This window comes from Mytilus edulis, chromosome 8, assembly GCF_963676685.1.
Source record: "Mytilus edulis chromosome 8, xbMytEdul2.2, whole genome shotgun sequence".
Lineage (NCBI taxonomy): Eukaryota > Metazoa > Mollusca > Bivalvia > Mytilida > Mytilidae > Mytilus > Mytilus edulis.
In genome coordinates, this window is record NC_092351.1 from 36,505,649 (window position 1) to 36,533,057 (window position 27,409).

The 27,409-nt window shown below is 31.8% G+C and overlaps 3 protein-coding genes across 4 annotated transcripts in view; 1 reads left to right on the forward strand and 2 right to left on the reverse strand.

Moving 5' to 3' along the window:
• LOC139485468 (uncharacterized) overlaps positions 1-8,598 on the reverse strand; it is a 42,926-nt gene extending 34,328 nt beyond the window's left edge. The window contains exons 1-2 of the mRNA XM_071269981.1: positions 7,716-8,598; positions 1,469-1,561 (exon numbers count right to left, since the gene is read on the reverse strand). Of these exons, the coding sequence (XP_071126082.1) occupies positions 1,469-1,561; positions 7,716-8,521 (899 nt within the window). The 5' untranslated portion in view covers positions 8,522-8,598. The remainder of the gene's footprint in view (positions 1-1,468; positions 1,562-7,715) is intronic.
• The window catches only part of LOC139486786 (ragulator complex protein LAMTOR1-like), a 513,831-nt gene that overhangs the window by 296,376 nt on the left and 190,046 nt on the right, over positions 1-27,409 (forward strand). The window lies entirely within an intron of this gene.
• On the reverse strand, positions 19,081-27,322 carry LOC139485474 (uncharacterized protein MCAP_0864-like). Its single transcript, XM_071269987.1, has 9 exons — positions 26,514-27,322; positions 25,602-25,793; positions 24,933-25,061; positions 23,627-23,806; positions 22,666-22,788; positions 21,686-21,911; positions 21,226-21,318; positions 19,916-20,011; positions 19,081-19,493 (listed from the first exon to the last, which is right to left on the reverse strand). Exons 1-9 carry the CDS (start codon positions 27,212-27,214, stop codon positions 19,194-19,196), a joined length of 2,040 nt encoding a protein of 679 aa, XP_071126088.1. The 5' UTR covers positions 27,215-27,322; the 3' UTR covers positions 19,081-19,193.

Sequence of the window (27,409 nt, forward strand, 5' to 3'; positions counted from 1 at the left end):
CTAACATAATTTGGCTGTTATTTAGATGAATTATATATGTGTACCAATTATTTTTTCGATTGTTCGCTAAAAGAGATAGACAGAAACTTTGAAATGCAAAATTGATCAGAAGGACAAGTTTTATTGCTTGAATCATCAGTTGACGCCTCATTAGAGTTATTGACATTTGATGCCATTTTGTACAATTTATTTCTTCGTTTGTGTCTTATATCTAAAAACTTATAATAGATAAGAGAGAAACTTAATCTTACAAAATGATCAAAAAGAAAAGATCTACAATTAGGACAAATGGCGGACATTGTTTGATGACTCCATATTAAAGCGGGAGGTATGGCATGCCACAAAACCAGGTTCAACCCACCATTTATTCATAAAATGCCCTATACCAAGTCAGGAAAATGGCCATTGTTACATTAAAGTTCGTTTCTGTGGGTGTTACGTTTTGGTGTTGTGTTTCTGTTGTGTCGTAGTTCTCTTATATTTGATACGTTTCCCTCAGTTTTAGTCTGTAACCCGGATTTGGTTTTTTTTCTCTATCAATTGACGAATTTCGAACAGCGGTATACTACTGTTGCCTTTATTTATTGCCCTTAAATTTAAATTTTTACCATTTTTTTATTTTTTTTCAATTTGCCTCATATGATAAAAATTATATTATACGGACAAAATCTTTAATATTCAAAAATGATAGGCAAGACAAGACAAACTAACTGGTTAAATTTTGCTGATATAATATGTAGACTGTTACTCTTTATTTGTTTTTATTTACCCTCTTTTGTGTTAGGACCAAAAGCTAAATAAGAAATTAAAGATAGAGAGAAACTAACCAAAACTCAATGATCAGCAATATTAGATAAATAAAAAGGATTTTTGTCATTAATTCTATTCTCGTCTACATTGTTCGAGAGTGTCTTTTGTTGAATATGCATTTAGACCAAGTTGAGCGACACTTGATCTTTAAAGCCACTATTTCTTTTTGAAAAATAAAACGTTAGAACTTGCCTTATCAAATTGCTTTATCAAATTCAATATAATATGTCAAACTAACAAAACACTAAAGAAACGGAACAAATGAAATATAAAGCACAACAATGCATTAGTTTGTATATAATATTTACAACTCTTCGCGAATGTTTCAACACGACTGGTGATATATATAATACATATGAAATTTGTGTTTTCGAATACAAATCATTGTATAGAATACAAATCTAAGTTTTTTGTACAGTTTATCATGTTGACACGTGAACATATTCCTAATACATGAATTCGACGCATTTGTACATTTATATATTCCTAATTGTTTTATTCGACTATTATTTATTGAAAGGTTGTATAAGATGGCCAAACATTAATACACTGCATAGTGCGTTGATAAATTGAATCAGGAATTGGAGAAGGCGTGGAGAAGACAATAAATGTTATGATCGCTTATGACATATTTAAATATTTTAAAATAAAACATTACCTTATCTGAATTTGATTTGTGAGTTCTTTTTGTAGTTCTTCTATATCATGTATATTCCTATCATGCTTGGACATCATACTTTTCAAAGTATTTCTACAAATAAAATAAAAGAAAATACTGTTTTTGCCAAAAGGTTTGTATGCAAACTTCGGCCAAACCACAAAAATTAAATGTCAACGAAAATCAAACGTTCCTTAATCCACGAAAATAAGTACCAATGCAAAAAAATTATTCACAGTATAGCATGTATAGGTGAATAAAACACGTTTCTGCTTTCTGTTCGAGTACAAATTAACATTGTCTACTTTGAAAACTTTCGGCCTTATCGTTTTGAAAATCGAAAGTGAGACCGTAGTTTAATAGCTTCATAAAAAAAGCTAAATTTCAAATAGAAATAAAGATAAAATAAAATGTTTTTCGTGATTTGTTGGCATATAAATTAACACCTCACAGGTTGAATTTCGGGTTAAACATCGTTTATCTACCTTATGCCTATAGTTTTCGGCTTAATTCTTTTTATAACATAATGATATCATCCTATTCATTTCATAAGTATTCAAATTTGCAGTAATTTTCCTTTGACTACTTATTCAATATATAAAGATATATGAAGTTTTCAAAGACAAAACAAAAGCTGCCTGTCATACAGAAATTAAATAAAAAAAGTATATGTCTTGTTAAAAAGTCACATAAAGGAAGAGTATCTATGTCGTGGAATGAAAAAGAGAATGAAGCAATGCTTTTGGTCTGGTCTTAACATACTTTATTAACCAACTTACAACAATATGTATAGACATGCCCATGTTTTATAAATGGAAATTTCGACAACTGGTCATTTTGAACGTAGATACTGCTAAATTCAGTCATGACGAAATCTCAATCATGCACAACGAAACCACCCGTGCATTACGGAACCACAGCAATGCATTATGAACAGATGATACGGGACGTCGATTTAAATCAAAATGTCATTTATTTCTTTAGATAAGTGACAACTTTTTAAATTTATTTCAAACTGAAAAGCATTTAAAATGCTGTTTTGTGTTTTGTAACGTCATGAAACGGAAACATTTGTTAGCCTTTTTGAGTACGACTTTTGATTATAACAGTATCACTATTTTATGATCTTTTATTTATGGTGATCAATCGTCAGAACACAGACTACTCAAGAGTAATAATAGTTTTATATGTCTGATTCATACTTCCCAAATACTTTATATTTGCTGGATAAAATTAATTGTTTTAGCATAAAATTCAGTACTTGATAACATTATGGTATAAATAATGGCGTCGGACAATTGGAACGGCCTTTAGCGTTACCTCGGGACCATTACAACCATTATTGGCAATTATAATGACCTCGGTCATGTTGCTCAATATGGGGAAATTGCTATGAAGATGGATTTAAAAAAAAATTCTTAAAATGCAGAAAAGAGCTGCAAGGATTCTACTTGATGTACCAATACTAACACCTAGTATAAAAAATAAAGAGCTAAAATGGTTGAATTTCATATCATAAACTTATTCTTGTTCATTAAATTTTCAACGATAAAGCACCTGAATACTTGAAGGAACTCTGTTGTCCAATTTTAACCTACATAGTAGACAGCTAAGGTCATCTGCAAATAATAATTTAGCTGTTGTGCAACCGAACACAAATTCAATGAAGAAATCTTTCGCATATAGCTCATCAATACTTTGGGATAAACTACCAAATTAAGTAAAATGTTCTGAAAACCGATTTTTATTAAGCAATAATTTCAGGATGGCATGATTTTTTGATGAAATTAATACTAGTAGCTAAGCGAAACAAAGAGTACAAACGTGGTTTCTGTCCGATGTACATGCAACATTAAAAGAGAGACAACAGACGCCAGAGGGACATTAAACTCATACATCAAACATGAACTGATAACGCAATGTATAAATAAGAAAAAAGAAATAAACAGACAAACAATAGTACACATAAAACAACATAAAAAACTAAAGACTAAGTTACATGAACCCCACCAAAAACTGAGGGTTGAGGCTCGAGTTCTCTGGAAGGGTAAGTAGATCTTGCTACACATTTGGTACCCGTCTTGTTGCTTATGTTAGTACCAACCCGATAATTCGAAGTCGGTTGGTGACATTCGTGAGAAGGGGAATTTATTTGATTACGTACAACAGAAGGAAAATATCCGTACAACTGTCATCAAATTCGTCGTATTCTACTCGCCAGATCGAGTTCGAAATTTGTCACGTCCGTGTTTTATGCTTATTTTATTAAAATAAATAACATTTCAATGTAATGCTGTCATATATATATGCTAGATTAAAACTGTATTAATAGATATTAAAATTAAATATGTATACTAGATTATCGCTAGATTAAAACTGACGTTGAAAGGTAAAACCCGGCCACCGAAAGCTTCATTTTTATGAAGCCCAGGTGGTCATGTGGTCTAGCGGGACGGCTACAGTGCAGGCGATTTGGTGTCACGATATCGCAGTAGCATGGGTTCGAATCCCGTCGAGGGAAGAACCAAACATTTGTGAAAGCAAATTTACAGATCTAACATTGTTGGGTTGATGTTTAGACGAGTTGTATATACATTATGTACACAGCCATGGATCACCATCACTGCTGGTGATCCGATGGATAAATCTGTTGTAGAGTTATCCCTGGCTCAGACGTACTTATACATATAATTATTTTCTGTGACTGTATCTTACATTAATTTGTAGGATCCTTAACTATAGATAATTTAGCTGATCTGTAAGAATAACATCTTCATGCCTTGTATATCATGTACTGTAGTATGTCGCTAGATTTAAACTGACGTGGAAAGGTAACACACGGCCACCGAAAGCTTCATTTTTATAAAGCCCAGGTGGTCGTGTGGTCAAGTGGGACGGCTACAGTGCAGACCATTTGGTGTCACGATATCGCAGTAGTATGTATTCGAATCCCGTTGAGGGATGAACCAAAAATAAGTGAAAGCAAATTTACAGATCTAACATTGTTGGGTTGATGTTTAGTCGAGTTGCACATATATATATAATTTATTTTATTGTAACGATCCAGCGCCCTCGTGGGAAAAATCGTTGACTATTATTCAGACGTTTTATATATATATATATATATATATACAACTCGTCTAAACATCAACCCAACAATGTTAGATCTGTAAATTTGCTTTCGCAAATTTGTGGTTCTTCCCTCGCCGGGATTCGAGCTCATGCTACTGTGATATCGTGACACCAAATCGCCTGCACTGCAGCCGTCCCGCTAGACCACACGACCACCTGGGCTCTCAAAAAATGAGCTTTCGCTGGCCATGTGTTACCTTTCCACGTCAGTTTTAATCTAGCGGCGTACTACAGTACATGATATATAAGGCATGAAGATGTATATATATATATACAACGGATATATAAACGAGTCTAAATTGAAAACTACGTTCAAAACTATGATTGCGTTGGATAAAAACCGCAATTTTTATACTTGTGCATGTAAAACAAATTTCGTTGTAGAAGGGTCTAAATACAGCACAAACAACATTTTCCAAAAGACCAAAAAAGTGAAAAAAGTATATTTAAACAAAACGCAATAAACTAACAGGTCGAACAACTGATGTTCTTAAACCCTGCTGAGTGCCATTGGCGATTGCCAAATAAAAAGTTTTTCACTCATTTTTTAATGTTGATATACACAGTCACGTATATTGAATTATAGTGTTTTGTTTATATTACGAGATTCAGGATTTTGGATTAAAATCAATCGACCAAAACTTACCTGTATTATTACTGATCTATTTGTACACCTAATATCAGTATTGTTAAAACTTTTGACACTGAAGAAGGCCATTTTATGAGCCAAAATATTTGTCAACACGATTTAGCAACAACATTTTCGTATAATAACATCTTATATCAGTAACCTTGTGCCAATTTTTAGACTGATATAATTTTTCCTTATCTGTATAGTATCGTATTCTAGACGATCCGGTACATAGTAAATTTGCTGGTTGGTCCTTTTTACAGACTTCTATATATATATATATATATATATATATATATATACAAAAAAAGTTTCTTTTCAAGCGGTGTACAGAATTATATATTAAAAATTAAATACACAAAAAGAGTTTTAAAAGCAGCATTGTCTAGCGCTTTCATCCATCTTGGGACTTTTCAAGACTATGAACGTCGTTATGAACGTCGTTATGGGGAACACATTAGTATTATGACGTAACGTCATTGTTCGTAAAATATTAGTAGTATGACGCAACGTTATTGTTCATGTAACTACTAAGCATTAAGCTTGGCGTCAAACACTTTTATAAATTTTCTTTCTAGTTCTTTACGGTATTCTTCTGTTGGTTCTGTACATTTGAAGAACGGGAAAAATTTGAATTTTCCTCCCGCACAAATATCTAAATGTTCGCTCAACGGAATTTGTCTGTACTCGGGTTGCCGTATTTGCTGTTTATGGATCCTGACCCGTTCACACACACTATTTCCTGTTTGACCGATGTAGTTTTCTTTACAGTTGACACATGTTATACAATAGATTACATTTTCTGATTTGCAAGTCATATTTGCGTTTACTGTAAATTTCTTACCGTTTTTGAAATATTTCGTACTGCCTATTTCTAAGTAAATATAATTGTCTCTGGAACATACTCCACAGCGTGAATCGCCACAAATTTGTACGGATGATATCTTCTTAACTATATCAAATCGCGCTTTTGTAAGTTGGCGTTTCAAATTTTTCGGTTGTCTTCTACTATAAATGATCGATTCTTCTGTTACCAAATTTTTCATTGTTTCACTTTGATGTAAAATCGGAAAATTCGATTTTATAAACTTGAAGGCATTTGGTAATGACGGATCATGAGTAGTCACAAACGGGAGGATATCATCATCGGTTGTATGTTCCTTCGGTGTCCTTAGTTGATTTGTAGACATTTTATTTGTCCTCTCGATACTGTCATCTATAAGTTTTAATGGATATTTCTGCTGTAAGAGATACATCTTCAGTATCTTCAAATGTACAGAACCAACAGAAGAATACCGTAAAGAACTAGAAAGAAAATTTATAAAAGTGTTTGACGCCAAGCTTAATGCTTAGTAGTTACATGAACAATAACGTTGCGTCATACTACTAATATTTTACGAACAATGACGTTACGTCATAATACTAATGTGTTCCCCATAACGACGTTCATAACGACGTTCATAGTCTTGAAAAGTCCCAAGATGGATGAAAGCGCTAGACAATACTGCTTTTAAAACTCTTTTTGTGTATTTAATTTTTAATATATATATATATATATGTACGTCTGAGTCAGTGACAACCCTACAACAGATGTATCCATCGGATCGCCATCAATGATGGTGATACATGGCTGTGTACATAATGTATATACAACTCGTCTAAACATCAACCCAACAATGTTAGATCTGTAAATTTGCTTTCGCAAATTTTTGGTTCTTCCCTCGCCGGGATTCGAACCCATGCTACTGTGATATCGTGACACCAAATCGCCTGCACTGCAGCCGTCCCGCTAGACCACACGACCACCTGGGCTCTCAAAAAAAGAGCTTTTGGTGACCATATGTTACCTTTCCACGTCAGTTTTAATCTAGCGGCTATATATATATATATAACTCGTCTAAACATCAACCCAATAATTTTAGATCTGTTGTAGAGTTTTCACTGGTTCAGACGTACTTATATATATTGTTTAAATATACTTTTTGTCTTTTTTGGTCTTTTGGAAAAGTTGTTTGTGCTGTATTTAGACCCTTCTACAATGAAATTTGTTTTACATGCACACGTATAAAAATTGCGGTTTTTATCCAACGCAATCATAGGTTTGAACGTAGTTTTCAATTTAGACTTGTTTATATATATATATACATTGTATATATATATATATGTATAATAGTAAAAAGAACGGCTGTTGACCTTTTAACTTATAAAATTATCTACTGTGAAAAATATTTATACTTTGAAGATGGTAGGGTGCAAAAAGCTTTTACTATTTTTTTATTTTTATAAAACATTACTACTTTCATTAGTATAATTTATATTATGATTAGTTTTCAAATATTTTTTGGCAATTCTGTGTATTCAGTTCTTTACGTATACGTAAAATCTTTAGTGTGGTTTTTTTCAGAATATTTAAGTATTAGTTTACCAATTAGCAATTAATTAACCAATAAGAATACCGTTTATAATGTTCTTAAAAATTCTAACCTTTCTTCATGTTCACTCAAACCGCACAAGTTACTACTAAAAACGCTTTCAAGAAGTGACAGCTCTTCCTTTGGGACATTGTATTTTGCAAATTGAACCGGGCATGTTGAAATGGTCGTATCATTGAATTCAAATGTGTCGAGCTTCGATTTTCTCAGTTGAAAATTCGACAATAATGACGTTTCGCTTCCCTGTATATCAAGTTTAACCTTTCTTTCCAATTCTTTTGCTTCTTTCATACAATGTTGGAGATCCTCCAATAAGATGGAAATTCTTTTTTCCTCCGTTTTTGCCTTTTGCTTTACACTTTCAATTATACATCGTCTTTGATTCTCAATAACATTTGAAATATGCTTTGCTTGCTCGTCCACATGCTGAATTACATATTTATTTTCTCCTTTACATTTTTCCGTAATACTTTGTATACTATTCACCTCTGATTCAAACTCATTCAGTTTTGTAACAAATATTTTAAGAGTCTCATTTAACTCTTTCTTTTTAATAGAAGCTACTTTATCTATTTTAAGCATTCGATGCTCTTGGTGGTTTTCTGGAAGACATATCGGACAGACCAGAGTTTGGCATCTCTCACAAAAGAAAATAAAATGGTGTTCGTGTTGAGTGCATCTCAATTTTTTAAACTGCGGCTGAAAGGTTCCACTGTCTAGAAATTGGTGGTGTTTAGTTGTCTTTGTCTTTATATGCCCTTCTTTACATTTCTGGCAGAAATACTGGTCACAATCTAAACAAATCATTGCACATTCACGTTCATCACATATCTCGCATTTTACAAACGATTGCGCCATTTCTGAAATGTAATCTATATTCCTTTAAAGTACAACAAATGATACAGACTGTTGGTATTTATTAATCTGACATGGTTTCCAGCATATGCACAAAACTATTACCTACAATTGCGATTTTGAAAATTTAAAAATGTATTATATTCTATTGATCAACTGATCTTCAAATGATAATTATATATGTAATTAAAAAAACTATAGGACGAACCATGACGACAAAGTAATTGATATATTTATTTACAAATTTTGGTCAAATATAACTACGACAAGTGACAAAACATTTCTCAGATGAGAACTCCGGTATTAAGATTTCTTAATAACATTTCTGATAATTTTAGTCGTTATATTTCTAGAATTATAAATAGAGGGAATTGAGAAAGTGTTATTCGAAGCAGCACTGAAATACAAACTAATAATAAAACTAATAAAACGGATTGAAATATAAGTTTGAGTAACACTTATCGGTTATAGCTATCTGGTACGATTACTTTCAACTTTATTAAGTAATCGACTGTTTTAAATGTATAAATAGAGTGATCAATTCATAAAAACAGATACTTTTATTTTTGCATGTGTCCCTTATTTGTTATAAAATAAAACTTAAAAACACAAAATGATTTGATTAATCCTGTTTAATTTGTGTATGTGTTGTTTAACTCAATACATTCATCAATAGTTTACTTTTTATCTAATTTTTTTTCTAATACAAGATGCTACAACGCTAGACTATTTTTGAGTCGCAATTAAAAAAACCAGTACATAATTAATAATAATTCATTCAAGGTAGACTGAAATGATCGCCTTTTTTTCAATACCTCTATGCATCATCAAAGCACAGATCTTGTTTGCATGTATAATTTATGTCAGTCCACTTTTTGACATGATTGAGGCGCATAAGGGAGATTTTGTAGAGGATTTACCTAAGCAGTTTACCGACATTGTGTTTTTTATCAATGAAACTACTTTACATTAAATCAGTATCAATTTACATGAAAAGCATTTACGAATATAACCAAATATAAAGAATTAAATAATGAAAAATGGGGTGCGGGAATTTCTCGCTACATTGAAGACCTGTTGGTGACCTTCTGCTGTTGTTTTTTATTTGGTCGGGTTGTTGTCTCTTTGACACATTCCCCATTTCCATTCTCAATTTTATTTAAATTAAGAAAGCATGAAGGAATAGAAATAAAATTGAGAATGGAAATGAGGAATGTGTCAAAGAGACAACAACCCGACCAAATAAAAAAACAACAGCAGAAGGTCACCAACAGGTCTTCAATGTAGCGAGAAATTCCCGCACCCGGAGGCGTCCTTCAGCTGCCCCCTAAACAAATATATATTAGTTAACCAGATACATAAACCCTTTTACGGTGCACTGTTGTCGTTGCTTTCAAAATCTTCCTGCTTTAGTCCTGTCCTTGTTTTCTTACTCAAATAGAATCGACATGTGACAATTCCTCTCCCCAAAAAATCACCTTGAGTAAAAATAGCATAGGATGTCTTCAACCATTGTTCGTTCTATGAATAAGATCACTAATGTGCCTAAACTTTAATGAAAAGAAAGTCAACAAAAACTGTTAATATATACAACTCAAATTATAAACATGTGTGTTAGCTCGTAGCTTTTTAGTTTGTTAACTGTTTGTTTTAGGATTTCATAACATGGGCTTTCATATTTTATTGTTACTACATATATTTATTTGAATGGGTAAATGTTGTAAAGCGCCTAGGGTAACTTTAATATTATATAATGAGCTGTTATACATGTAAGTACTGTACAATAAAAATAATAATGATAATACAAGTATACGAAACACAACTACTGTGAATTTTCAATGTAATTATATAAACATGTTACCGAAATGTAAGAACTGATAACGGAATCTGAAGCAAGATGACTCATAAAATAGTCTTTTGCTTTATATGATTTTTTCAGTACTGGATAGTAGATGTTTTTGTGTTCTGTTAAATTGTTCCTTTTAAAATTGTTATACGATGATGACTGATGTACCCATATTTTGACTATTTTATTTATTGTGTCTGCTCAGTTAACGCATCAATGTAAATATAACGGAATTTGATGAGACTGTCATCAAAATGAGAGGGTTAGCGCTATAAAACCAGGTTTAATCCACCATTTTCTACATTTGAAAATTCCTGTGATTTTACTTTTTTCAGTACTGATTTCGTAAGTACTATTTTAGTACTGATTTTGTCATTAATGTTTCAGTACTGATTTTGGCAGTACTGTTTCTGAGGGTATCACCAGCCCAGAAGTTAACATTTCGGTGTTGACATGAATATCAATATTGTGGTCATTTTTATAAATTTCCTGTTTACAAATCCTTGAATTTTTCGAAAAAACAAAGGAAATTCTTATCCCAGGCATAGATTACCTTAGTCGTATTTGGCACAACTTTTTGGAATTTTAGATCTTGAATGCTCTTCCACGTTGTACTTGTTTGGTTTGATAAATATTTTGATATGAGCGTCACTGATGAGTCTTATGTAGACGAAACGCGCGTCTGACGTACTAGATTATCATCCTGGTACCTTTGATAACTATTTACACCACTGGGTCGATGCCACTGCTGGTGGACGTTTCGTTCCCGAGGGTTTTACCAGCCCAGTTGTCAACATTTCGGTGTTTACATGAATATCAATATTATGGTCATTTTTATAAACTTACTGTTTACAAAACTTTCGAAAAACTAAGGATTTTTTTTTATCCCAGGCATAGATTACCTTAGCCGTGTCTGACACACTTTTTTGGAATTTTGGATCCTCAATGCGCGTCTGGCGTGCTAAATTATAATCCTGATACCTTTGATAACTATCTGTAATGATTCTGACAGTATCGTTTCAGTACTGATTTTGTTAGTATCGTTTCATTACTGATTTTTCAGTACCGTTTCAGTACTATTTTCGTCACTACTGTTTCAGTACTGATTTTGTCTTTACTGTTTACGGACTGGTTTTGTCGGTACTGTTTCAGTAGTGATTTAATCAGTCATATTTCAGTACATAAGACATATATACATATATATATATATATATATGTTTATATGTGTCTCTTTTCAGTGTATCCATTTTATTAGGACTGTGTATGTATTTACTGACATTTCAGTGCACGCATTGATAGATCACTTTGTTTATTTAAAAACAATGTTCGTTATTTGCTGCACATTTTTCAAGGTTTTAATAAGCTTCTTTGTTAGATACACATTTTTTATTTTTCTATCAAAAAGTTACAATGTTTACACTTGAATGCATACAGTGATGCTAATTTGAAATATACTAGAAAATGAAAACCCAATTAACTAGGTTATAATGTATAAATAGCAAGTTATTGGTTGTCTTGGGTTGTTTTGCACATTTGGGTTGGGTATTTTGTTGTCTCTTTGACACATTCCCCGTTTCCATTCTTATTGGATGTGGTATACAAAAAGCAAACAAATATGTAACAGAAAAGTACAAAAAGACAACGTATCTTTTTCAAACACACCTTGTCTGTTTTAAGAGTTATAGAGATGTGGATTTATATTGTTTAAGCCTACAAATATATACAAATAATCAAGTAATTTAAAACCATATTTTTTTAATTTCTTAATTTGAAATCATTACTTGTGAAATTGTATACGATATAAACAATCCACAGTGACATTTCTAGGTGTTTTTATAACTTCATATATCACTTAATAATAGTAATCTTTAGAAATACTTTGTGACATTAACTGCGATATTGCAGAATATGTTGAAACAAACATGACATAGATATGTCCTGCTTTTATGAGATTGTCAACGGTTTGGAACAAATTTGACTTAAAAAAGGAAGGATTGAAAATGCATGACTTCCAATTGGTAACGGAAGAGATAAATATTAAAAACTTGCTTAAGACAGAGGGTACACACATATTCTGCAACACAATATACAAGAAACGATTGTGTACCAATACATTAAGAAAAGTAATGCATTGCAAGAAAATGGAAATACTTATTGATCAGCAATTGACATTTTAAACTGTGCGAAACATTCAAGGTCAATGAACCATGACTGAAGATGCTGTGTCGAAATTGGCTACGTGTGTTTATGAAAATTTCACTTAATCCCAAATATCATGTCCCTTACGGACTGCGTTTACTTTTGTTGTTTCAAATCTTAATGCATGAAAAATTTATAAAAGAAACGCCACAACTTTTCCCCTTGTACCCTAATCCTACGACGACATAGAGAGGATTATAACATACAGCTAGTAAGGATTTTCCTTAAACATGTGTATGAATAAAGGTATCATTTAGGATTCTACTAAAACATATTATCTCACCATTACGCCTGCTTGTTTTTACAATCGCAAAAATATAAGCAATTGCAGGGATGAAGCGCTGTCAGTTTAGTTTCTGAACATCGATAAATTCATCAACATAGTACCATAAAAATCCTTATGTACCATTTGTATTTTAAAGGACAAATGTATCTGCTAGCCATTGGGCATCATTTAATGTACTTTCTGAATTTAGTCCACTTAAAGTCATATGAAACGATATCAGTGATTTAGTGTCTGTGAAGTCAATATTTTAAAATCGGTACATTTATAAGTATTTTCAAAGTATTACGGGTTTTCTCTTTGAATAATAATGTTCAAGTTCACCTCCTTTAGAGTAAATCTATTACATTCAAGTATTAAAAATGTTCTTTCTTTTATTAAAGTTTTATAGGACTTTAAAACTATTGTATGATCAGTTGTGTATTTGGTTTTCGAATGTTAAGTCCGCGTCAATTACTACTAATACAAATGTGTCAATATGAACAAAGTTACAAAGGGACTCAATGTAATGGTATTGCGCGTGACCCATATATTTCATTTTTACATTTTTTAGTAAATTGTGAATTTGGTATTTTATAAAATCAGCTTGTAGTTCATATATAGAAATTATAGGTCTGAAGCGAGATAATGTATCAACTATGTTTGCTCAAAACTTTTTCAGGACAGAGTAGTCAACTCATACACACTCAACTGTCTCTGTTTACATTGTAAAGGTTGTTTAGGACTTTTGGCAAATGATGAACGCTAGCAAATCACAGACAAACAAGTGAGTGGTATTTATCAAAAGTTTTTATAGCGAAAATTTGTGTACTAACATTTTCTGTTTTTTGCAAAATTCATGGTTTTATTTCAAACAAAATATCCATGTTTAATACCTTCAATGTAACAATAAAACATGTTGAATTGATCGACGTTTCCCATTGGTATATGTACAAAATGACACATCACTTTTATTTTGCGATTTGACTATTTTGATATCATAGCACTTTGAAAACTTCGTGATACAAATGCCAACATCCAAATTGAATGTTAATTTATTGATTGAACCTTACATGGTATCGCATATTATACATGAACTCGGATATACAAGAGATGTAATGTAATCAATAGAACAACAGAATATTAAAAGTAATGAACAACTCAAGCAAATTGTATTGTTACTATTATATGTGTAATTATTTATTTGGACTAATAGCATAATTTATTTGAAAATGACGACTTATAGATATTATAAGTTTAGCCAGTTGTCATACAGTTCTTATCCCAGGCATAGATTACCTTAGCCGTATTTGGCACAACTTTTTGGAATTTTGGATCATCAATGCTCTTCAACTTTGTACTTGTTTGGTTTTATAAATATTTTGATATGAGCGTCACTGATGAGTCTTATGTAGACGAAACGCGCGTCTGGCGTACTAAATTATAATCCTTGTACCTTTGATAACTATTGGGAAACATTTGCCGAATTATAAATATTTCAACAAGAGCAAGTTGTCGTAGACTTGTCTTGACTTTTGTTACTGAGATTCTTTAAAAAATAACTTTTTGATAGCGAATTTTAGTTCATATGAATTCACACTACCATAATCTAACATTTTTCTGGAAAAGACTACTGAAAAAGTAATATCTGACCAACGGGGCGACGTAGATGATCGACCTTTAAATTGGACGAGTGCAAGTGCACAGTTTGGAACATAACACACAATTTAGTCTGAGCTTGCTACTTGGTGGCATTAACAATTGAAGCATTATATATCAGAATATCATTTCATAAGTGTAATCTCATCAAAACTGTAGACATGGTTCAAATCAAAGGAATTCTAACCTTGTTTGCTTATTTTTTCCTGTCTTTACGCTTTATTGGTACCTTACTACTGATGGAGCTGATACTCAGTGTTTGTGTAGATGTAAAGTGGATCTACTTAGAATATAAGCGTATCGTCATTTTACCTTTAAATCAATTACAAAATATTTGTATTGGCAATATTTAATCAATATTTTACCTTCATAATTTTTTTTAACTGATACTAGATTTTATATACTGAAATTTAGTTGTTCTTAAACTGGATATTTAAAAACAGGCCCGCCCATCACCAAATAACAGAGCTCAGAAGATAAACCAACCATATCAGTAAAAACTAGAATAAAACTGGATAAACTGAAAATTATATAGACAACATTGTGTATGCAAACTGTCAACTGTATTTGATAGTGATATTTTTGTTCTTTTTCAATTTATACATTAAATATCTATAATTATATCACACATAATGTGTTTGCAGGACAGTTGATCATGTGATGTTTAAATTATAAATATACATATTGTCTATCTGTATACATATTATGACTTACTTGTAATTAGCCGAAAACTATATTCTTCGATAACTGTTGTATTTATCTTTACGAAAATAGATGTACATAATCTGTACATTATTTACTGTCATAATGCTGATAAACAAGTGTATGAATAATCTAAGGATTTGAATACATATATGATATGATAAGAAAGAAAGATATCTATGAAAGAAGTTTGCTGTTACAATGTAGATTCGATCATTCATATTGTACTTTGAGCTAAATTGGTTTACCGGCCATACGATATCCTTAAATATGTACAAAAGGATATGCGAAGTTTACTTCATTGTAGTACATCTAGCAAAACAACAGCAATTAACAGATGTCGTTAGAATTGTGTGTATTGTGTGAATTGTGTGAAATGTGTGTATTGCGTATCATTGTTAGTTATATTTTTAACGTCTACATAACCTTTACATTAAGGATGAGAAAAAGTTTCTCTTTAATACAGACCCCTCATATGGTCTTTACCTGGGCATTGTGAAACACAGAAAGCTTGATACTCTTCCCCTACTATAAATCGCACGTATAGTCCCAATAAACTAAGCATGGTTGCGTAATTATACATCTTGCACAATTTCAGAGAAAAACATATATAGGTACATGTCATGTTTTTGGGTCGCAGAGAAATGATGTTAATGTTCCGACGGATTTAAGAGAAAATGAATGTGTCGAATATGGTATAGATAAATAAATCTTATATTGTACATACCACAGGTTATCAATCCCAAGCACTATGAGACAAACGGTAATAATTTTCCTAAAAAAGACACAGGTGAGCAACAATGCTTGTAAATACACAAAGATGGCCTTTTAAGAAAAGGAGAAAAGTACTGAAAATTGGAAACGCAAAGTGTATTAATGTATCCTAACAAATCACTGCACAGTTGAAATCTATCATAATTTATCCCCAGCTAATCAACGTGAGTGAAATTTGTAGTGACTTTTGTTTTATAAAAATCCTTTGTGTGTCTTGTCTACGTATTATCGGCTTTTTTTTACCTCACATAAATTCAAACAAGTCTCTTATATTTTTTTCTGAATTAACAGACGTTTTCTACAGATGCTGTTTAGCCCTGAATTCTGTACACTAAATGACAACTGTCTGTCAATTTCATTATCTTTTGTTATATATTCCTGTATATAAAGTAAAGAGTAAAGTATAGGGCAAATTATTTATTAAGTAACATAGTCCCTAGAATTCACGTTGTTTATTGTAGAAAAATTAATAATAAAAGAATATAAAACACTTTATTTTTACAGAGGGTAGATAAAAACATGTGTTGAAGCATCTTGCATTTTTTGTGGCGACTAGGCATATTTGCTGCTGTATGTCATATAAGTTTTCTCGTTTGAATTGTCATCTAGGGATCATTCACGGCTTTCTATTCGGTATGAATGTTGTTTATTGTTGAATGCCGTACGATGAGATTTAATAGAAAAAAATCAAATAATAAAAATACTGAACTCCGAGAAAAATTCAAAACGGAAAAGTCCCTAATCAAATGACAATGTGAAAAGCTCAAACACATCAAATGAATGGATAACAAATATCATATTCTTGACTTGTTATAGGCATTTTCTTATGTCTAAAACAGTGGATTAAACCTGGTTTTAACGCTTATTTAATAAGCAGTTGGATACCGGTCTTATTGGCAGTCATGCCACCTTTTTTTATCTATTATAAGAAAAACACATGTTACTTGTACAGTTAAGTAGTGAAATGAAATATATGTTGGAATTAAAAATGGATTATGATCAAAACGTTGTTGCTGTCATAATTAAATTTTGCCCTGCAATTTCATTTCATAAATCTTCAACTCCTTTGAATGCATCATTTAAAACCCAGTTGGTAAGCTATTGTTAGTCATTTCCTTTGTTTTATACACTTAAAGCTTTTTCAAATAGCATTGTTGATGCATTCTGAATTTCAGAGGATGCAAAATCTATGAGTGCGGGATTTTTTGACTGTGCTGAATATCCGTTGGTGACCTTCGGCTGTTTTCTGTTCTTTGGTCGGGTTGTTGTCTCTTTGACAAATTCCTTATTTCCATTATCAATTTCATTTATGTAAATCTGAGTTTATCTTTGAATAATTCTATTATAATATATAAACTATTTACTTTAAGGCAATGAGGCAAACAATGACAGTATATTGACGAGATTCCAAAAAAGTTTCAATAAAATGTAACAAGGATTTAAGAAGGTCTCGCCAAACAAAACTTCGAACTGACGCGTTCTATCTACGTTATCTTAGATTCAACAATGGCTCTCGAATTAAAAACAGATGGAATGTCATAAAACATTAACTTCCAAAAGTTTATACAATGTTAAAGAATTTGAATCACCAACTCCTCTTTTCTTAATCGGTACATAGATATAAGAAGATGTGGTATTATGCCCATGAGACAACTCTCTCATCCAAGTCACAATTTGAAAAAAGTAAACCATTATAGATTAAAGTACGGTCTTCAACACGGAGCCCCACAAATGACATGTGCAAAACGGGGAAACCAACGGTCTAATATATATATATATATAAAAAAACGATAAACACGTACGAACCACATGAACAAATGACAACTTCTGAATAACAGATTCCTGACTTAGCACGAGTCCAAACAAACGCCGCAGTTTCAAAGTTTTAATAAGTATCAACGTCCGCCCTTATCTGAAACAATAGTGTAATATCACAACATAAAAAAAACACACTATAAAAAACAGAAAAAGAAAAATGAACAAAATGCTGCCAAATAGAATTATGTACACATGTAAATACAAATAATTTTGTTGTTAGTTATACAGTATAATTGGAGAACGGCGATATATAGAATATAGAAACGAGATATAACCATTATTAAGTAAACATTCAATAACAAATTGTATTAACAGATCAAATCAATAGACAAGAACACATAGAAATAGACACTGCGATCACCAGCCCAGTAGTCAGCACTTTTGTGCTGACATGAATTATCATTGATATGGTCATATTTTACAAAACTATTGAAATTTTGAAATACTTAGGATTTTCTACCTCAGTAATAGATTACCTTAGCTGTATTTGGCAAAACTTTTAGGAAAATTTTGGTCCTCAATGAACTTCTACATCGAACTTTATTTGGCCTTTTCAACTTTTTGGATTCGAGCGTCACTGATGAGTCTTTTGTAGACGAAACGCGCGTCTGGCGTATAAAAAACTTTAATCCTGAATATATGATGATTTCATTTAAGCAAGCAACACTCAACCAATTAATCAATTAGTCAATTATTCAATCATTCGCTGATTTTCAGCAATTAATTGTTTTCAAACTGTCAAGATAAAGAGTTCAACTATATCTTTTAAAACAAACTTAATAGTCTGTTCATGTGGTTTATAAGTGTTTATTGTTTCTTGTTGTTAGATTAGACCGTATTTTCCCGTTTAATTGGTTTTACACTAGTTACTTTTGGGGCCCTTTAAAGCTTGCTGGTCAGTGTGAGCTAATGCTTCGTGTTGAAGACCGTACCTTGATCTATAATGGTTTACTTTTATAAATTGTTACTTGGATCGAGAGTTGTCTCTTTGGCACTCATACCACATCTTCCTATATCTATTGATGGTATTTTTTCGACAATTCTAGCAGGTTGTGCTGAATTAAAGCTCGGGGTTTTGTTGTTTCGATTTCAATTTGTTTTTGTATCTCATGTTTTGGAGTTTTCCTTGAAATTGTAACAGACGTGTTTTTGCTATGATGTGGCCTTACTTTTTTCATCATCAGGTGCCTAAAATCATTGATTGCTTTGGATTTTTTAATAATGATGAGCTTTCTTTTAGAATACAATTTTATAATTAGTCATATTTTTTTTAATTTCTACAATAATAATTTCGGATTAGAATTTCTTGACAATATTAATTAAAAATGTATATTATTAGATTTCAATTCAAGTATTAATTTTATTCTAATGCTTTTTGAATAGTTTAATTTAATACAAGTTATTTGAAAACAATGTTAAATGTAGGCTTGCACAACTCCTTTATAGAGTAAGGGTCCATTTTCGTGTAAAAAGAGTGCTGGCCATACAATATATCCAACTTTATTACCACTTTTGACAAACTCTTTGTATTCATTCTTGTCAAATGTTTCCCCCGGTAGAAATTGTTGGTGTAAAAACATCATTGGCTCTTGAATACACATAAACCAACATAGGTGGACACATTTGTCAAAGAATGCTGTTTTTAATAGGTGTTGCATTAATATATCACTTTTGTTGCAGTATTCCCATTCCTTCATAACATTTCCACATAGTTTCTGAAACCGAAAAGAAATATTATTATTTTCATAAATATTAAACATACATTTTAAAAAAGCAAAATGTTAAGGAAAATTAATTTGCAATATGTTTATCCCGTATAGAATATATAGTCAAAATCGATGAATTACATTATCATATGTGACCTTTTCTCACATTTTTCATGACCATTATATTGTGAACGCATTTAGGTTGAACCAATTTCAAGTAAGAGACACTTTTAGTTTTGACTTTTGTTGAATGTCATCAAATCAAAGTATTTTTCTGTCTTCTTGCATTTACTGTAGCATTTACTTCGGTACCAAGTCAACCCATGCATATTAGGCCGTGTAACGACAGACTCGAGACACTTTTTTAAAGCAATTTGAGTGATTTAACTGATTGAATAGTATGTGTTTGAGTGATCAAACATATCCCTTACCTGTTTCGATATCAATTGCTGTGCAAATTCCTCTCCATTCTGTTTTCTGAAAAGCAGAACTTCTTTGCATCCAGGTACATTTAATCCGTCCTTTTCCTGCAGAAAAGAAAAACAACAAGTAAATTTGTGAGCTACTGCTCACTGATAATATCCCCGCCAAAATATTTCAGTAAACAGGCGGATGGTGAGTGAATGATCTGAAAGCCCGTTTCAGAAGTCCTTGATTAGCATTACCTGAAAAAAATGTGACGAAAGTTTTAAATTGCCTATCATATGTACAATTATCACTGAACTAGTATATATTTGTTTAGGGGCCAGTTGAAGGACGCTTCCGGGTGTGGGAATTTCTCGCTACATTGAAGACCTGTTGGTGACCTTCTGCTGTTGTTTTTTTCTATGGTCGGGTTGTTGTCTCTTTGTCACATTCCCCATTTCCATTCTCAATTTTAATGATTTAAGTGTTCGGTAAGCAGGAAGTTTTTGATGGATGAATCTGAAAATGCATCACACAGTACATGCAGTATAGCTGACCTTTATAAACCCCGAAACCAAATTTCAGAAATCCTTGTATTGTAGTTACAGAGAAAATGGGAGGGAAATTTGCAACTTGACTATCATGTGTAAAATGATACAAATGTTTGGTAAACAGAAAGTTGTTGAGTAATGAATCTGAAAACGCATCACATGATATAACTTACTTATATTAACCCTGAAATCAAATTTCAGAAATCCTTGACAAAAATTTCACGAGAAAAATGCGACGAAAATATGCATGTTTGGTAAATAGAAAGTTGTTGAGTAATGAATCTGAAAACGCATCACATGATATAACTTACTTATATTAACCCTGAAATCAAATTTCAGAAATCCTTGACAAAAATTTCACGAGAAAAATGCGACGAAAATATGCATGGAACGGATAAACTGTCGGATTGATGCACAGACAGAGGTAAAACAGTATACCCCCTTTTTAAGGATAACTAATTTAAGAATCTAAATACAGAAACATACTAAACAAGTGACAGAATAAAACACTTATACATGAATGTGCGTTGTGCATGCGTTAATTATTAGTGTTGTGCAGTCACGAGGTGAAGATTTATTCATATTCTAATTCTTCTATTATCTTGTTATTCTTTTCTTAGATCGACCATACACTGAAACAGGTAAACAAATTGAAAGGAACTACATGTATCTTTTTGTGTTTTTTTTTATGCATATTTGATTAGGGATTTTCCTTTTTTAATTTTCTCCGGAGTTGAGTGTTTTGTGATTTTACTTTTTTGGTATCTTTGATCATATAAACATACCGATTCTGTATCAAGAAACAAGTTTTCTTCAATAGACTTCTGTATGGTCCTGATTTGATTTTCTGATATCATCCTGCATTCTTTGTAGCAGCACTTAAAAACAAGAACCCATGACAAAGAGTAATGTTTAAATTGACCTTATTATCAATATTTATCAGTTATAGAAATTTGGTGGACCATAACACAATCCTTATAGACGACCATAATATATGAGGCTTTCTCGTTGTTGAATGAAGTACGGTTGCCTATAATTGCGTACATCCACTTCATTTAAACTTTGGTGTATAGTTTAAGTAGTCTCATTAGCATAAAACATATTTTAGTCATTACAGATTTGGGCTGTTTGTTTTGTCTAGCAGTTGTCATTTATTACTTCTGTTTAATATGAATAAATGTCTGATATACAATAAATATGCCTTGGTAAAATGCAATCAATAACTAACGACGTGGAATTACTTACCAACAACAGTCTGTACAAATGACGTATAATTATTTCTTCAAGCTCAGAGTGCTCTAAAGCTTCAAACTGGAGTTTAATTACATCAGTACATTCCATGCAATCTGTCCATTCGTTGTCATACAGCTCGCCGTAATTTTCACTTATTTTCATTGGACGGTTTGGGTCACCGAGGTCAGTTATTGATGGATTTCCTTTCGTTAATTTTTCTCCGGCTATACTACTTAATCTAAATATCAATAAAAAAACGATGATGCGGAAATTCCAATTTAAATATTTAATTACTTTTTTAGCCTTAAAATCGTAACTTACTTACAAATGGGAAGATCTTGGGTTCGGTTTAAATAAAATTGAGAATGGAAATGGGGAATGTGCCAAAGAGACAACAACCCGACCTTTAGTATCTAGCTTTTTTACTGGCATACATATTTATCAGATTATGAAATAAACAAACCTTATGGTTATATTAAAAAAAAATGTCCATGAGATTAAAATAAGTAAACTAACACTCAGATATTATTATTTGGCACAATATTTAGGAATTTTGGATCCTCAATGCTCTTTATCTTTGTACTTCTTTGGCTTTATACCTATTTTGATCTGAGTGTCACTGATGAGTCGTATGTAGACGAAACGGCGTCTGGCGTACTAAATAATAATCGTGCTATCTTTGTATAAATATTGCAATAAACTTGTTTTATTGTGCTAACTTTTTAACTATATTTTGTCGTTTGGTGCTGAATATCATTTTTTTTTTATTCTTTTGTACACAAATTAGTTCTTCAGTTTTCTTTTTCGAAATGTGTTACATTTGTCGGGTTTGCTGACTATTCAGTTTTTGATTTTCTCATTATTGAAGTACACTGACCTACTGTAACAGTTGTTAAGCTCTACGAATTTGGTTTATAATGGAGCGTTGTAATATTTTCATTCATATCTATTGTAATTTTATATACACAATATCATCTACGATATTTTGTTACCGTGTTTGTAATTCCTCTTTTTCATTGATAATAGATTTGATTATATCGTCTTTTTCTGTACCCAAACCTCGTAGTTGATCGATTTGATTTTCTAAATGGGAGATCCGCTGAACACTTTTCATCCTGCAATTTTAATAATCAACTGTAAACAATCATAACATCATATATACATGTGTAAGAAAGCGAAATTAAAATATGAAATAATAAACCAGCTTTTCAGTAGTAGTTTCATTTTGAAAGGAGTAGGTCCAGTAAGACCCCTTTTTGGCCCCAAAATATAGCAGCTTTACAAAATTGTTAAAATGTATACTTTTAGTTATTTATTGGACAGTAGAATGTTTCTGCTACATAAATATGGGCTGTTTTTTACAATACGATGTACATATATCGGGTACTAGCACCATTAAGTCATGCTAATTTCCTGAAATCTTAACAATTCTAGCATTTTGATTAAGTTTTAGACGGTTTCCGTGTAAAACGAAAGTGGCCGCATTCGTGTTCATCCAAAATATTTAAATGTTAGTTGTATTTGATGATAATACATAACATATATAAAGGTTGAGGATGAACACGGATGCGGCCACTTTCATTTTTGACAAAAACCATCTTAAAAGTGACATTTTTCGGCATATTTGGTAAATTTTTCATATTTGAGCTTGAATCGGAGCGTTTTTTAAGAAATCTTTCAAATAAATTAATTGAATCAAATGAAATAGACACTTAAGTGTTCAAAAAGTGGTCAACATCTTTCGTCAGATGAACCTGAAATTTGAGGCCAAAATCGGTTCTTACCTTGTTTATATTGTTTTTTTAAATTTTGCACAACATTTTTCTCTTATTAGTGAGTGTGTTGTTATATCCAACATGAATGTGACGTTAATTGTCTGAAACATTATTGTTTTCTTGAAAAGTCACTTATATGCATTACAGGTTAGTACAAACAAAAACTTTCAATATTTACCTGTTTCTAAGGTCATCTCTTTCCATGCATACTTTCTTGTATTGCTCGTTGTTTTGCGCCATGATTTTTTGAAGGTCAAATATTTGTTGCTGCAATTTTGAGGTTTTGGAACCGCTTGGCCAACTTACAAAACCTCGTTTGTCATCATCTTTAACTTTGGCCAACACTTCATATCTCTGACTAGAAAAATCTAACTTTTATATATTTTTATGTAGTTTACATTATATCTTCCATTAACAACACTTGTCTTTTTATCAATAACGTATAAAAATTGCGAGTTATTACCGCATTATGTTTTGTTATTGTTTATCTTGAAATACGACATAACTAAAATATATTTCTTTGTATTTTATCAAAAACACTTTGTCAAAAGTACAGAAGGATTAATTTGACAATTTGTAATTGTCCTTTTTTATCCGCTATTGTAACTATTTATTTTTATTTTTTTAATATATATTTCCGGAACACCGGGTTAAAGATGGAATGTACTAGATTGAGCCCGAGAAAACTGTGAATCATATACGTCTGGTGAATACAAAAAGGGGATTGTGTGTCATGACGTTGGTTAAAAATACTTTTAAGACAAAGCTAGCTCGATTTTGATTTTGATTTATTTATCTTAATATCTTTATTAACTAGATATATAATTGGTAAAACGTTAAAGACGAAGATAGCTTTTTATATAATTCAAATACTAATGAACAAACATTAATTTTCAAAATTTGAAGGCAGATTTAGGCCATAATTCCCCAACAAAATAATCATTGTAGTGCCTTGTTACCAATGTTTGGTAGCAATTTTTCTTTGTTATCTTTTTGGAAGATCACAATGAACAACGAGTATTTACTGCATTGCATTTATGAATTCTATTATTGTATAGAACAGTTGTTCATTTATGTCCTATTTCCAAATTTCTGTTTGCGATTCACTTTTTTTAACATTAGCATGACGAAACGACGGTAGAACTGGACATGAAAAATAATTCGTAATGCCAAAATTTTCTTTGCACACAAACTTTGTATCTGGATTTAGAAAGCAATATAGCTCGTTTTTTTTTCACAATATACTCCAATCATAGACCATATCTAATATCAAAGTGACCTTGGTTATGGTGATATATCTTTGGGTTGTGAGATTCTTATCAATCATCAGAGCTCGACATAGACCTTGATGTTTTTGTTCTCCTTTTTGGGATGGGGAGGGGTAGTGAAGGGGAAGCATATACTTATCCTTTTAACTGAGTGTACGCTAGACTAAACATGATAAATTGTGTACTGATAATCTAAGGTAAAAAATATTCACTCACATAATTTTGTCTTTATCATTTAATGCCTTTACATGCTCTTTTCTTTCCTTTTCCCTATCTTGTGTCTCTTCAGTTGTCCATTTTACGACTGAATCAATCTTATGTTTTAAATCATGATTAGCCTTTATTCTGTAAAAGTTAAGGTTGAGATGAAATGCAGATTGTTCGTTTGAAAGAACAGTTTTTATTCTAGTGCACAACATTGATACATTTCACAGCTCTTTGTAGTAAGAGGCTCAAATAAAATGAGGGTATAGGAAATAAGTTTTGCAAATTTTGCGTATCAGTTTTATATTATCATTGCAAAATGAAGCCAGTGTGCTGGTGTGCAAACAATAAACAAAATAAACAAACAGGAACTAATTGGTTTTATTACATTTTGTATGTAACTGTTTGTAATCACATAAGCAACACGACGGGTGCCACATGTGGAGCAGGATCTGCTTACCCTTCCGGAGCACCTGAGATCACCCCTAGTTTTTGGTGGGGTTCAGATAGTGTTGTTTATTCTTTAGTTTTCTATGTTGTGTCATGTGTACTATTGTATTTCTGTTTGTGTTTTTCATTTTTAGCCATGGCGTTGTCAGTTTGTTTTAGATTTATGAGTTTGACTGTCCCTTTGGTAGGTATCTTTCGTCCCTCTTTCCTTTGACTTAATCATACACTTACAATTCATTTTTAAGTTTTATAGCAAAGTTCCACAGAAGTTCAACTTTGTCCGTAGTAGAATCAATATCCCGGTCATTCGTACGAGGTAATTTTACTAGATCAACAGGTGACACTTGATTATTTATCTGCTCAATTGACAAGGGTAATCTTTGTAGAAGATCCTGCAGGTGAAAAATCGCCTGCTGATTTTCCCTTCAAAACAAAATAGCATTTTGAATTGAATTATAAATTTTGGTTTACCTATGTTTAAATCTCGTACATTGATTAAGAATATACAAATCGAGGAAACAAACAAAACTGAGAAAATCGCATAAACACATAAAGCAGCGGCACCGGATGTGTGAATATAGTAAATGTCTATTGCTAAAAATGTATCCAAACATCACCTTTCATGCAACGGTTTCGACATTGATGTCATTACTAGTATTTGAAAATGCCATAGCAATTGTCGTGATTAGCCATTTGCACACAAAGACCATTAACAGTTAAAAAACGTTGATTGATCTTTCATTATTTAGGAAAATGTTTGTTAAATCACCATTTTCATGTTTGAATTGATAGTTTTCACTGTTAATTTTCCTTGTGGTTAAAATTTTCAAATTGCATAAAACTTAACTACCAACTTTCTCTGGTAAATTTCGATATGCGATGAAATTTGACATTCTGTCAAGGACCTTTTTGTTGTTTCTGAAAGTCTCGGATATTTGGCATCCCTTCTTTTTTCTCGAGAATAACAAGTGGATTGATTCTATGCTTCTTACGAGGGACTCAGACATTTAGTCACAATATTCGGGTATTAGATTAGTCGACTGATTTACAAATTTTTTAACTCGAAATTCATTATTTATTTTAAGATTCAGTGAGAAATGAGATAGGTTTTCTTACTTGCTATCTTGATTATTGCTACTATACCTTATAAATGGATCTAGTAACTGATGTGTTATGTCTGATCCAATTACACTCGCATTGTCATCTGATTGTCTTTCTTTCTGTAGGAGTCCTTGTTTTTCGATAATAGATCTTGGATTGGACCATCTGGATAAAAATAAAACTGCAATTTTTTCATGTTTGACCGATTGTAAATTAGTCCTTGCTTCCTTCATTGAAGACAATATGTCTTTAGAAGCCGCGCATCTATCGTCTACTGTCATTTGCAATCTTTCCATGTTATGCAGTAATGTTGCCTTTCTTTTTGTAACACATTCTTGGATTTTTTGTTCTTCCGTGTCTATCTGCTTTACCAGTAGCTTATATTCAGTTTGCTTATTTTGACCATTATTGATGGCACTCTGCTCTTGGTCTATCCTTACTTCCAGTTCTTCTATGGAATTTTGAATATTACCACGGATGTTATGGACAGCCTCACATATTGGTAATATATTGTGGTTCAAATGGTTGCCAACAACACACTTTTCACATGTAAGATGAAAACAATCGAAACAGTATTTATTCACATGTTTATTGTGATCTTTACAAAAATGATACTTATCTTTCATTAATAAAATACAGGAATCCCTGTGAGAAACACTACATTTCTGGCATCCCTTGAATAAACATTTTTCACATTGTTCATATTTACCCACACCTCCACAGAATATGCACTTCATACTCATAAGTACGAACAAAAAGTAAAAGATCAGAATTATTACATTCAACGTAGTAAGATAAACATGATAAAGGAAGTAGACGACAAATATGTCATTTTTAGTATCATGTGATCATATGTAAATATAGAATTAGAAGTGTCCTTTTTTAATTCAATATATTATTCAGTAATAATCCTTGTTCTTACAATGAATTAATTCCTC

Excerpts from the sequence above, each read along its gene's own strand:
- LOC139485474 (XM_071269987.1), bottom strand. The coding sequence starts at position 27,214 with ATGAGTATGAAGTGCATATTCTGTGGAGGTGTGGGTAAATATGAACAA. Across the intron at positions 22,789-23,626 it reads AGAGATGACCTTAGAAACAG|GATGAAAAGTGTTCAGCGGA; the intron begins GTAAATATTGAA and ends TTAAAATTGCAG. Across the intron at positions 20,012-21,225 it reads TGTTTCTTGATACAGAATCG|GAAAAGGACGGATTAAATGT; the intron begins GTATGTTTATAT and ends TCTTTTCTGCAG.